This window comes from Ambystoma mexicanum, chromosome 10 (genome assembly GCF_040938575.1).
Source record: "Ambystoma mexicanum isolate Mex_15411 chromosome 10, UKY_AmexF1_1, whole genome shotgun sequence".
NCBI classification, from domain to species: Eukaryota; Metazoa; Chordata; class Amphibia; order Caudata; family Ambystomatidae; genus Ambystoma; species Ambystoma mexicanum.
In genome coordinates, this window is record NC_090932.1 from 65,049,829 (window position 1) to 65,062,913 (window position 13,085).

The window sequence follows — 13,085 nt, forward strand, 5'->3', positions numbered from 1 at the left end:
TGGAAATACGATGTACTTTATTTTGGTATCCACAGAAAAGGTTGCAAAGAAAACATTGAATTTCGAAATGTCCCAGTATTTTTGCGATCATTTGGCCAACATTGGGGACTTTTATAAAAAATGTAATAGGGGTGGGGTACGGAAAATAGTTAAGGCAGGGAGAGAGAGGAGGCTACGGGGACTCCCCCTGCATGTTTACAAGAGAAATGCGGTCATTCCGGAATTCAATGTTTTCACCTATAACCCTTTATGTTCACCCTTAATATGTTTTATTTTTTAGCATTTTCTGTTACAACCACATTGCCAAATTTGGCCAATGTCACTCGTGCACTGTCATCAACCAATGGACCAAAAGCTTTATTTGACTTCACATATGTTCATGAAAAAAGGAACTCAACGTCCCTATGGGTGGATGCAAAAGACAGAACATCGAAAGTCACTGATTTTGAAAGCTCTGCTGTTCCTTCACCAAGTGATGAGTCAATTTCCTCAACAGTCGAGTTGGCCATGGTTACTCAAGGATATTCCGACATAAGTCCTCCTCAAGCCTCATCCGCTGAACCTGAGCATAATGTAGGTCACCGTTCCTCCAGTCAGTCTAAAAATGCTGCATTATCCACAACAACATCTCCGGAAACTTTGGATCTCCATGGCAACCGAGAAATATTTACTTCTGCACATGGAACTACCACTGCATCAATGGCGAAACCAACTCTTAACACTGTGTATGCGGACATCTCTTTGAAGGTCTTTCCATCGATTTCAGTTCCATTCCCCCAGTTCCAGACTGAAAGGCAATCTACAGAACAGAATGAGAGTTACTCCACCAGGAGGCCACCTTCAGTCACAGATCAATCCCCAGCCTCTCATCCTGCTGCTATGGTTTACGCTGCACCAACACCAAAGAATACATCCATCTCTAAATCTGAGAGCGCCTTTACAATGCCTGGTCCTCCAGGTTCTACATCCATCCAAACATCTGCAGCAGAAGAAGGCCCTTTCTTGGTTAGAGCACAACATCAAAAACCCATTCTGAAAGGATCTCCGTTCACAACAAAGTCCACAGCAGACTTCGGATTCACTCACGCATCTCTATCTACGCCCATCACGCATGCTCCAGGTGAGAGAATTCCTCTCATAGAGTCATTATTTGCACTTTAGTTTCTTATTTCACAACCTAAATGTTAGCTTTTAAAAGCTGATCCTCTTATTGACAATGAACACTTCAAGTGGTCTTGAGTTCAAGCAATTAAATGATATGTGTTTGATTAGTGATATGACCAAAGCAATCATGTCTGGCCAGAAAAATGGGGGGAAATATTCCATGTCTGTAGCTGGTGTTGATGACTGCTTCGGAGAGAGTGGACATGTCATTGATGGTGCCATTGGTATGATATATGTATGTCTAACTTTATTTGGGCCTCATTAGAAGTCTGGCGGTAGCCTTGCCCGAAAAACCGGCAGGCTGCTGCCAAACTTCTGAAAATTTCCAGCACCGACCCAGTAATTGCCCATTCGCGGGCCCCGGAACAGAATGCTCCCCATTTCCATTTGAGCCACGTAGGGCTCAATGGGAATGGGGAGGTCAGATGCACCGACACTGTTATAAACGATGCTGGTGCATCCGACATGCTTTGCTCAGAGGTGCCGCATTGCCCGCCAGGTCAAACCTGCTGGGCAGAAAGGTACCCCCGAGCACAGCTCATAGCTTACCGGTCCAGGAACTACAGTACCGGCAAGCTTAACTGTACCGTAGTTCCCGGACCAGCAAACTTATAATGAGGCCCCTTGTCTTTGTGACTCTCAATATTGAGTTTTGATTAATGCAATCCTCTACTAGTGCACCTTTTTAGCAATACACTGTTATTCTCAGCACCTTTGATATGTAAACAACGCCTCAGCTTTTTAAATCTTTACCCACTTTTTCTCCCACTTTTTCTCTCTCTCTCTCTCTCTCTCTCTCCGTCTCTCTCTCTCTCTCTCTCTCTCTCTCTCTCTCTCTCTCTTTTCCACAGTTTTCTGTGCCCCTAGTACATCCTACCATTAGAAAAGTTAACTAGGCTATTAAACATATAAATGTTTTCTGATTCTGGAAGGGTTATATTCATATTTGTGATGCTCTCTAACCTGCTTCACCTGAGAAAGTTTGCAAATAACAATAATTACATTTGCTTTATTTTTTTAGAGGTTATTTCTCAGAAGATCCTCCAATTATAACGGGTTCTTCAGATCCAGGCTCTCCTCAGTGTAGCGTTGCTCTTTCCAGTGTTCTGCTGGTGTTTCACGTGTTCTTGGCAAGATTATTTCTATAAACCTTACTATGTTGCTCCTTTACCTTTCTCATCTCTAGCCCTAAATACATCTTCTTATTACACCAGATACATTACAATTGCAGGCTGTGTAAGGGTGCACAAGTAATGTGCGTTACACAATGGTGGTAGAATTTTGCATAGAAACTTTTATTGTTCAATAGAGGATTGGTTAAATGCCCCTCACTCCCTAAAACTAAGAGGGGTTTCACTACCTCAAAGAAAACGAATGAAATTGTCAGAATGTCCAAAACTAAAACATCTGTCACTGTCGTTTCTCTAAAGCATACCTCTGTCCCCAACACTAATAAATTAAACCAACTCTGCAAGGATGATCGCGTCCTAAAGTAAAGTGTTCATTGTAATGTGATGAAGTAAACAAATGTTCACAAATGTAGGAATCCAAGGCTAGGGTCATGATCCTTTTTCCCTAGAGTCTTTCTTATTCTACTTTCTCCCCTTTTTGGGGCCTTTCAGCCCTGTATTTTCTTAGGCAAACGTCACTGGGTAATTTCCAAGAATATGCTTCTTAAATTCATAGTGCTTTAGCCCAACAACTTGGCATACTCCCCTACCAAATGTGGGATTCCTTGTACAGTCAATTATTCTTCATAAAACTCTTATTTTGCGTGCAGGCCCAGACTTGCAATTTTCTGAGTGGCTTGGTTTACTCTCCTGCCAAGCAATTCTCATCTCGTGGACTGTCTCTCTTTGAGTACGGGTCCCAGACTCACAATGTACCATTGTATCCACTAGGTCTGCTCCTCTTCCAATCATGCAACTCTGCCATATGTGTTCCCTTTACAGTCAGGGTCCCACACTCTCATATTCTCGGTTTCGCATAACGATGCAGGTCCCAGACTCGCACTTCAATATCAGGGTCCCAGACGCTCTTATTGCAGTTTCTGCTTTCACCCTCTTGCTTCGCCGGACATCTAGCACCTATCTGGTAACCCACATACCTGTTTACCTCTTCAGTGCAGGTGTTGGATGTATACTAATTGACCTTTTCACAATTGACCTCGTGAGAATTGATCTTGGGAGAATTTGCCTAATTTAAAAGGTCAATTAGGACAGTTCTTGTTGAGGGACCTCATTGTCATAGGTGATATCACGTATAGGGTCTAAACTATCACATTTCAATGGGTGGACAGTATACATAATCCTGCTCTATTTGGGATGCCAGGCTACAATTGGTTGATTCTTCCGCCGCCGGGCAGGCTCCACGTGGGTCCGCTGGGCTCATCTTGTTGTCTGGTGAAGGTCAGGTTGCTCATGAAATGCATTGTTATATCTAATTTAGCACCCAAGCCTACTACTACATCACTGTGGCATGCACCTGGGTGGCGCAGGGATTGGTGCCGGGCGGGAAGGGAAGATGAAATACAGTCACACTGACCCACACATTCTGGGCTTCGTTGATACCGTTCCTCTCACACCCAAGGTCTCCACCTGGGTTTTGATCTATAATTTATCCCTCCCTGTACCTTGTGTTACAAACAATGTATTTTATGTTGGGGGGTGAAACAGTTGTGCATGCTTAGATCTTTTATGGTCACTTGATTTGTGCTAGAACAGGTGGGTTGCTTGCTTATCATGGAATGCAGGAGTGCGGGGGTAGGTTCAGTGGTGTCGGGTTGGCTTTGGGCTGGCTGGGTGGGGGTTAGAGGCCGGCTGGCAGCTTAGTGGTGAAGAATGGGCACTGCACGGAGCCTGGTGTTGTCTCACGCTCTTGCAGGGCGCATTCCTCTAAAAGATACTAACTGTTTTCAACAGTGAAGAGACATGGGGGAAGTGGACTTACGTGTGGACTGGCAGTGCAGATTCATTCTGCCTTTCTGCTTAATGATGTTGGGTCTGGAGAAATCTTTCCATGGAGCTTAGCTGGTGCAGCGCGCTCAAACAAGCCTGTGCTTTTTCCATAACTATAAAATGGCATTTCTTTCTATGTGTCTCCTAATGCCATGCCTCTGTTGTTCGCTCTATATTACCTCTGCACCGAGTTTCATAGTGCGGTTCTCTCCCCCCTTATACACTACACTACTTCACAGGGGATTCACCTCACCTGAGAGTGCTTAGGGGGGTGGGATATACTCGTTTCCATCCCAACAGAGTTTTGCCAGGCATGACGGTGCTGGACTGCTGTAGGTGCCTTTCCCCGGCTTACTACGTGTGAGAGAAAATAAAATAGCCGACACAACCCCTTGTCGGGGAAAGAGGCACTGAGACCCGGCTGCAAGAGTTTATTTCTTCAGCTAGGAAATAACCCAAAAAACCCTCCAGCCCCTCATTACATCACACTTTTTTTTATATTATACTAACAAAAAATGCTAAATGGACCCGATTGGCCAGGCGGTGTGGTGCTGTAGGTGTGGGTGGCATCTCTTCCTCCTGGTTGGCTGAGTGGCTGACGAGATGACGGACGTCAAACATCTTGTGCTCCACGCAGGTCAGGGTCCGGTCACTGTGGTCACTACCTAAGCTAACATGTTACACACCAAATAACAAATTATTTAAAACATTTTATGCTACTTGTCACATTTCTACATAAGTCACACATAATGATTATTGTCAGTACAATTGGATCATTGTGGCTTTAATTGGAGGCCTTGACCTTATTGTGCATGTAGAAGAATCAGGCTGTGTTTCGCATCTTTTCCTAGGTTTCAAAACTCATTAGTACAAATAAAAACATATATAGTAGTAAAAATGCTTAAGGTTAGTAAGGAGTGTATTGGGTGGGTTTCGCAGCACAGGCGAGGGTCTGGCACTTGAAAGAAATACCTTACAGGGGGTGCAGGGTCAGGATGGCAATACATTGTTCTAATGGGGGTGGGTGGCTTGCACGTTTATGAGGGCGAATCGAGCAGAAAGTGCTTAGCTCATCCTGGTTCACATGCCGGTTCTCAGACGAACAGTAATCTCAGAGGAAGAAAACTGTAGCATATTGATTGTTGAAACTTTCTCCAGCTTCAGCGTGAGAATGGAAGCGCAGAGCTTTCCTTCGTAGGGGGAGTGCAGGGTGGGGGCCAGCCAGCTGCCTGCGCGCCTTGTGTGTGTGTGTCTCTGTCCTTGGCTGCTGCGGTGGAAAGGAAGCTGAGCATTGCTGTACTATCGCAGTGAGGCCTGTTTATCCAAGATGGAGTCGAAAGGGGGCACAAAAGATGGATGCCCCGTGTCCTGCTCAGTAGTCCCATCTATGCAGCAGTCAACCCTGGTTAACTTTACATAAGGGCAAGGGGCAATCCCACTACCGGAGGCACGTGGTCCAAGCAAGCCTTGTACTGAGGAGTGTATGACGCGAGGGGTCCTGAGGACCCCTCGCTCCCATACACTGCCCTCATGGGCGGGACAAAGATTGATATGCAAATGGATATTCCTCCTTTGTGAAAAGTAGAGTGAGCAAAAAGCGATGGCTGCGGACTCTCAAATTGGTTAAAAACCACAGAACAGGTTATCATGTCATGTTCTTTCTAGAGAGGGGTGCCTGCTACCTTTTTTGTATTTTTGCAAGAAACTTGGGGTTGGTCACCCTAAGTAACCTGGGGGAACCCAGACGTGGACCCCTTTCTCACAGGGAAAAGAGAGGCACAGCTCAACCTCACTGATGAGGCCCGACTAGGCCAAAACACGTGTCTCGGGTTGCTGCTGGCACTCTTGTTCAAAGGAGGTTTGCCAGGCATTTCGGTGCTGGACTGCCTTTATGGGCGGGACAAAGATTGATATGCAAATGGATATTCCTTTTGTTTAGTTCATTTATTTATAGAGGCTCCCAGCCCTGGGGCATCTGGGCGCTTGGCTTACAAGTTGCATAGTTACATTTTACATATTACGAAGTTAAATATGTATATTTGCAATAAAGAACAAATAATAGATTGGCAAGTTCCAAATATACAAACACAGATGTGTAGCTTACATGTACAGATACATAGTATTTTATGAGGTATGCGTAGGCAGCATAAATACAAGTAGGTTTAATAAATTAGACAACAGTGATAGGGTATTAAGCAGCTGGTACAGATAGTCGTTATGCTGTGAGCAGAGAGTTGTGCAAAAGGGATAAGCAGTGTTCTTGCTCAGATAGCCAAAGCTTACTATTCTTTCTGAACAGGTGGTATGACAGTTCTGATGTTAGCTTGATGGGGATTGCATTCCAACTTTTGGCTGCAAGGACAGGAACACTGGTCCCTCCTGCTCTTTGTAGGTTATACCTAGTGATCTTAATGCAATTAGTCTGGGCAGTTCTGGTCGGGCGGGTTGGACTATTAAGGTTTAAGCTATTGGACATGTATAGGGGTGTGCTATTGGTAAGACACTTGTGAGTAAGAGACAAGGTTTTGTATGTGATTCTTTGCTTAACCGAGAGCCAATTCAACTTGCATCTGGTGTCTGAGATGTTGTGATCTCGGTATATTCAGAGCAGATCTGATGGTGTTATTTTGGATCACTTGCATGTTGTTTAGATTCCGTTGGGAGGTTGCTAGGTAAAGGGCATTACAGTATTCCAATTTAGATAAGACTAAGACTCTAGCTAAAGTAATGCAATTAGCTGGGGTTATGAAAGGTCTGCAAGCAGTAATGAGTTTTCAGGTATAGGCAGTTGAGGATGCAATGGCATTGGTTTGTCATGTTAGAGTGAGAGCAGAGACTAAGTAAATACCTAAGGACATTTTGATAATATTACCGTCAATGTTAAAATCGGCAAATTGAGCATCTAATTTGTTTAGTTTAGAGGGTGATCTCAGGAGAAGCAACTATGTCTTATCATCATTAAGACAGAGTCCGTGCTTGGCCATCCAGGCTTGTATGATAAGGTAAATGTTGTCGAGTGTTAGACTATCAGTGGCATAGTCACCTGTGATGTGGATAAGTATCTGGGTGTCATCAGCATAATTCGTATAGGTGACACCCAGATAGTCAAGATAATCAAACAGTGGTTTAGTAAACACATTACAGAGTGTTGGTGGCACACAAGAGCCTTGGGGAACACCACGTTACTGGTGTTGGTTCAGCCGAAGCTGATGGTGCAAAGACCCTAATGGATCTGTTTTTGAGGAAAGACTTCATCCAGGCGTTAGCTTCATCTGAGAAGTGTGCCGCAGAAGTAAGGGGACTGCAGAGGATGTTATGGTTAACAAGGTCAAACGCTGCCGACAAATCCAGGAGGAGGAGGGCAAGTTTACCTTTATCTTTGAGGGATTGTATTTGAGTCTTAAGGTAGATCAGTGCAGTTTCAGTCTCATGTCTGGGTCTGAATCCAGATTGTCTAAGACCAAGAAAGTTATTAGATTCCAAGTCATGTTGGATCTCCAAGGAAGCTGCTTGGTCCAGAATTTTTAGCAGAAATGGTTCTGTGGTAATGGGTCGATAGTTTGCAGGATTATTGGGGTCTAGAGTGGACATTTTTTAGTAAAGGGAGTACCTAGGCATCTTTTAGGTTGTTGGGTACCGGACTGGATTTAAATGATGCATTGATGAGGGCTGTAATGAAGGGGGCGAGTTCTTTAGCAGCCTTTCTCCTTTGTGAAAAGTACAGTGAGCAAAAAGCAGCCACTGTGGACTCTGAAAGTGGGTAAAAACCACAGAACAGGCTATCATGCCACGTTCTTTCTAGAGAGGGGCACCTGCAACCTTTTTTGTATTATATCAATTTTGTTGGCTAAAATTTTTAAAACCATATAATAAGTCCTGAGTAGTCCCTGTGTTGAACACACTATTAAAAGAGCGCATGGGCTAGGACCATCAACATTTTTCCAAGGAAATTTGCTTTTTGCCCTTATTGCTTATACCCCCTAGTAACAGGGTTTGTTTACTCACCTGTGCACCTTATGGAAATGTTTAAGTGCCTTAATGTTTATAATAATATGCTGTACAACTGTATCTAAAAAGTAGTGCTCTCACAGATTGCATCATTTTGCTCTATTTTCTTTTCTGATGTGGTACACACTAGTGAGTAGCATACACATTTATAATTTATACATTTTTTTCCACATAATAAAATTCATTCATTTCAATTACATAATTTTCCAAAATAGAAGCTCTAACTGAAAAGAACCCGTCAACGCTAAGTGAATACTACAAGGTGCAAAGTATCCCACGTTGTCTGAAGGTCAACCTTAGACCAGCACTATCTAAAGAAGTCAAGGAATTTGTAAACAAATGGGAAAGTATTTTTAACAAAAGTTCCCTAAATCTTATCTTGCTTACGATAGAGGAATTAGCAAAAGAATCTTAGCAAAATTCAATATGAAATAGATGAACTTAAGACTCAATTAGAATCATTACTAAATGCAACTTTAAAGTCTATAAAGTCTTTACATACAAAATTAGAAGGATATCAAAAGGAAATTGAATATAAAGAATTGTGAAAAGTTACTTGAAATATATGATTATAAAAATGACATTTTATACACTTGGCAGTAAATCTATTGTAATAAGAATAGATTAAATTAAATGTATCCTCTGATTTATCTAGTTCAGATTGAGAAAAAGTGTTGGTATGATAATTCATAGCCTCTTGCCTCAACCGCTGGTGTAGGTACAGACAATACTTTCTTAGAGATGGTGTCATCTGAGGTACAAAAAAAAACACAAGGTGAAAAAAAGAACACATCCACCAAGAGGGCCACAGAAGAAAATACCAAAGAAAACGTAGTTATCAATATCTCTTCTTTGTCTACATTCCAACGTAACACTTTACAACTAGGTTTATCGTGTGTGCCTACATACGATACTTCACTCTTTCAAAAGAAGGTTGATCTTTTGAGGTTAATGCACAAGTTAAAATTGAAATTATTGTTTCACCAGAATTCAGATTCTGACCCCTCTGAGATTGATACACCGGAATATAGAGAATCTAAGACTAAAATCAAATTTGTTCCAAATATACAAAATCTCATTTTGACAATGGGATAAGCTTCCTTCTTTGATGTTTTTCTCTCAAATCGGACAATGATAGACTAACCACTGATATGTACAGAAAACCCACGGAAAGAAATAATGTGTTACATCCGAGAAAAGAATTAAAAGAAAAGTATCTCAAGACAATGTGCTGTCAACAAGACTACAAGAGCTGTCTAACAAATTCCAAGAACATGGATATAATGTACAACATATTAAGGAAGTTATAGACGATATCATTAAAATCAAGGGATGAGCTGTTCTACATCGTACGTACATGTACCAATCCTACAGTGACATATATAACAACCTTTTCCAAATAAAGTCCAAGGATTTTAAATGTTATCAATACCAATTGGGAACTATTTAAATATGATCCGGAATAGGATAGACTCTTTCCAGTACCTCCTTCTATGACCTTTAGAAAGAGTAAACACTTGAGGAACATACTAACGCTGATATATCAAATCCATTGAGCACAGTAACAAGGACTAAGAACAAGAAAGAGGGAGGCACGTTGCCATGTTACAACTGTCAACACTGCAGTAACATTATTAGAGGAGAATCAATTTTACATCCACACACTGGGAAAAGGATCTGGATTAACAACTAGAGTACCTGTAGTTCAATCAAAGTGATATATGCTATCAAATGTTGGATAAGACTAATAGAAAACTGAAGGTCCTCTGGACAGAATACAAGTCAAATATTAGGAAGTGCCATCTAACATCTCCAATTACAAAAAATGTTTAGGAGAATAAACATAATATCTCACAATTGAGGTTTGTTAGATAAGAAGTTCTTAAACAACTCACCAGCGGAGATAATCTAGATAGATTACTCCTCCAAAGAGAAGCATTTTGGATAAACAAAATTGACAGTGTAAATCTGAGAGGCCGTAGTGAGGAATTAGAACTATATTGTTTCTTGTAAATGGCTTTGTTTCCCACTTAGTACTTGTTAATGAGAAGAACAGTACTGCACTATGATATTCAACCTTATCATTTAGAAAGCCTGCCTAATACTCAATGCCGTTATTGATATTCAGAATATCTCCATGACAAACATTATTATCTGATGGATTTTAATGCAAGCCTGTTACCCACTGATGTTTTGATCTTATAACATTGTACATATGACTGTGTAATGTTAAACCATGTTGAAAGAATTAATCTGAACGTGATTATCAGGTCTGCTAGGCTAATGCAAAGGGTGGAGGTCTGTTTCTTTCTTACGAGTGTATAATTTAGGATTAGTATCTTCAGTAGATATTGGCCTTAACCAGTGTATCCAGAAACCCGAAGCAATCCTAAACCAGCATTGTGGTGGTGCAGCTGAGAGCTGATTGGTTGTTCCCGCTGAACAAAGGAATGCTATCCTGCATTCTAAACTGCCTTCAATTAATGTTGTCAAGAAGGAAGGCTCTATTTTATGAAGCTAAAAAGGTTTAGTCCTGTACAGAGAATGTGGTTGAAGATAAGGTTCAGGACATAGTAACGTTGGTTGGTGTGACTCTCCGTGGGACATTGGAACAGATACAGTGGGCGAATTAAAGTTGAAGACAAAACTTGGAATCATACGCAACCTTTTTAGTGAAGATTCACCGTTGTTTATTTATGTTCTAGATTGATAATGGAAAATGTAAAGTATATAGATGATTGAAATTGTTTGAAATGTTGACAAGAAAATATTATTGAATTGATTATCATATTTGTTTTTAAGAACGTCACGATAAACTAAAAAACATGATACATTATATGAATCTTGTTGATTAAAATATCAAAAACCATATAATAAATATCTTGAGCAGTCCCTGTGTCAGTCACAACATTGAAAGAGTGCACGGGTTAGGACCTTGGAAGGTTTCCGAAGGCAATTTGCTTTTCTCACTTCACGCACAACCACGAAAGACATGATCTCACCCAGACAGGGGGTAGAATGTTTTACTTCAACCTGTCATTGCCCAAACCACATAGGGATGGGAGCACATTCACCCATCACTTAAATCTGTGATCAGCAAATGGTGAAGAGTCCACTCAAACCTGTACCAAATATCTTTACTGCAACACAAATGCCAGGGAATCCAACCTGCTAGGGCCGCCATATCCAACAAAGAAGAGATATCGGCTGACCAGCCTAAGAGCAGAAAGACACAGCCTGTGCCTGACAGCACAAAATACAGCACCTGCACTGGCCTATGGACATATCCAGCTCCATGCTATAAACCCCACCCACAAGGTCTGGGAGGACCAAGGACTTCATGGAGCAACAACGGGGCTCACCCAAATCAAACCTTCAGATGTAGGAAGCATCTGATAACAACAAACATGTACTACTGTAGAGTATTGGGGAACCCAGAGCCAGATTCCTCAGCACCTGGTTGAACACAAACAATCTTCAAGCTCTTTGGAAATAGAGAAGCAACATACAGTAGCAAACAATAGGGGACTGTCCTGCCAAACCTCCATGGTGCTGTGTCAACATGCAAATCACTTAGATAGACCTTTACTCTCTGTACCATCTGACCTCACTATGAGATAACATTACCTGTTAGCTGAAGTCACAAAGTCTCTCTCGAGGGGGACTGCAGCCTTGTAGCAATTTTGTCCCAACATTCCTCACATGGAAAGGAGGGACGAAACCGTGTGCCCCTTACCCTAACTCCTATGGCCCTGCACTTGCTGGGACATATAGAAACGCAGAGGGGAACTCACCCAGGCGGCATGCTTTGAGAGGATTTGCAGCCAAATTGTTATTCAACCCCCTATGCTACAGTAGGCTCACAAGCCTCACCTGCCGCTAAATGGGGAAGTAACCAGACCTGTACCCACACCAAAAGACTGATAAGCTCACCAGACCCCCATACACAGAATATTGGCAACGTACATAAGACATGTATTTATTTTGTTGTCGATTGATAAAGCAGTCTAAGCCCTTAGGCATCAAGGCGCTGGTTACAAAGGTTATATGGCTTAGTTGCAAAAAATACATGATCAGTGGAAGGTTGGTATTGTCCAGTCATTAGGGTGGTAGAGGTCCCTGCAAAAAGAGCAGCATTTTGAGGAGTTTCCTAAATGTCCAATAGGATTGTTCTGCTCTTATTGTCAGGGCAGCATATTCCAAGATGTGCAGGCAATGACTGTGAAGCTTGAGACACCTGTTCTCTTTAGATTGTATCTTTGTGTGCTTAGTTTGTGGGTATTCATGGAGCAGGTGGGTCTGGTGGGCTGAAATTGGTTAAATGTGTGTGACAGATAGGTCGGGCCACATTAGTTTTGCATTTGTGGGTTAATAGCTAGTGTTTTAAAGTTGATGCGCTCCCTAAAGGAGAGCCAGTGAGCCTGTTTTCTGACACCAGATATATGCTCACGCTTCGAGATGTTAAGTGCAGCTCTTGTGGCATTGTTTTGTATTACCTGTAGCTTGTTGATGTTCCAGGTGGATGTACCTGCAAAGAGGGAATTAAAATAGTCAATCCTCAAGCTAATAAGCACCGAGGCGATGTGCAGGCAGCTCTCAGCAGAGAGAACGGTCTGCTTGCGTTGCTAGATTTGTGGTATATGTAGCCGAGGAGGCAATGGTACTGACCTGTCGCATCAGCGAAAGAGTGGCATCAAGGTGGATACCCAACGTCTTAACAGAGATTGATACTGGTATGGTGAATCCCTCAATGGAGAATGAGCTGTAGGAGTTGTCCAGTTTATTAAGGATAGATTGGGAGCCAACAAGGAGAATCTCCATCTTCTCATTGTTCATGTGGGAGGCCATCCATGTGTGTATTGTTTGGTACATTGAGCCTAGCAGGTCTAAGTCAGAGGCATAGTTACTTGAGAGGGGGACAAGAACCTGTGTGTCATCCACATAGTTGGTATAAGA

General features: G+C 42.1%; 1 protein-coding gene across 4 annotated transcripts in view; it reads left to right on the forward strand.

Moving 5' to 3' along the window:
• LOC138491152 (uncharacterized) overlaps positions 1–13,085 on the forward strand; it is a 648,478-nt gene that overhangs the window by 140,023 nt on the left and 495,370 nt on the right. For 3 of the 4 annotated variants that reach the window (XM_069617509.1, XM_069617510.1, XM_069617511.1), the window contains one exon: positions 281–1,120. The exons of the other annotated variant lie outside the window; for it this stretch is intronic. In XM_069617509.1, coding sequence (XP_069473610.1) covers positions 281–1,120 — 840 coding nt within the window. The remainder of the gene's footprint in view (positions 1–280; positions 1,121–13,085) is intronic. 4 annotated transcript variants of the gene reach the window in all.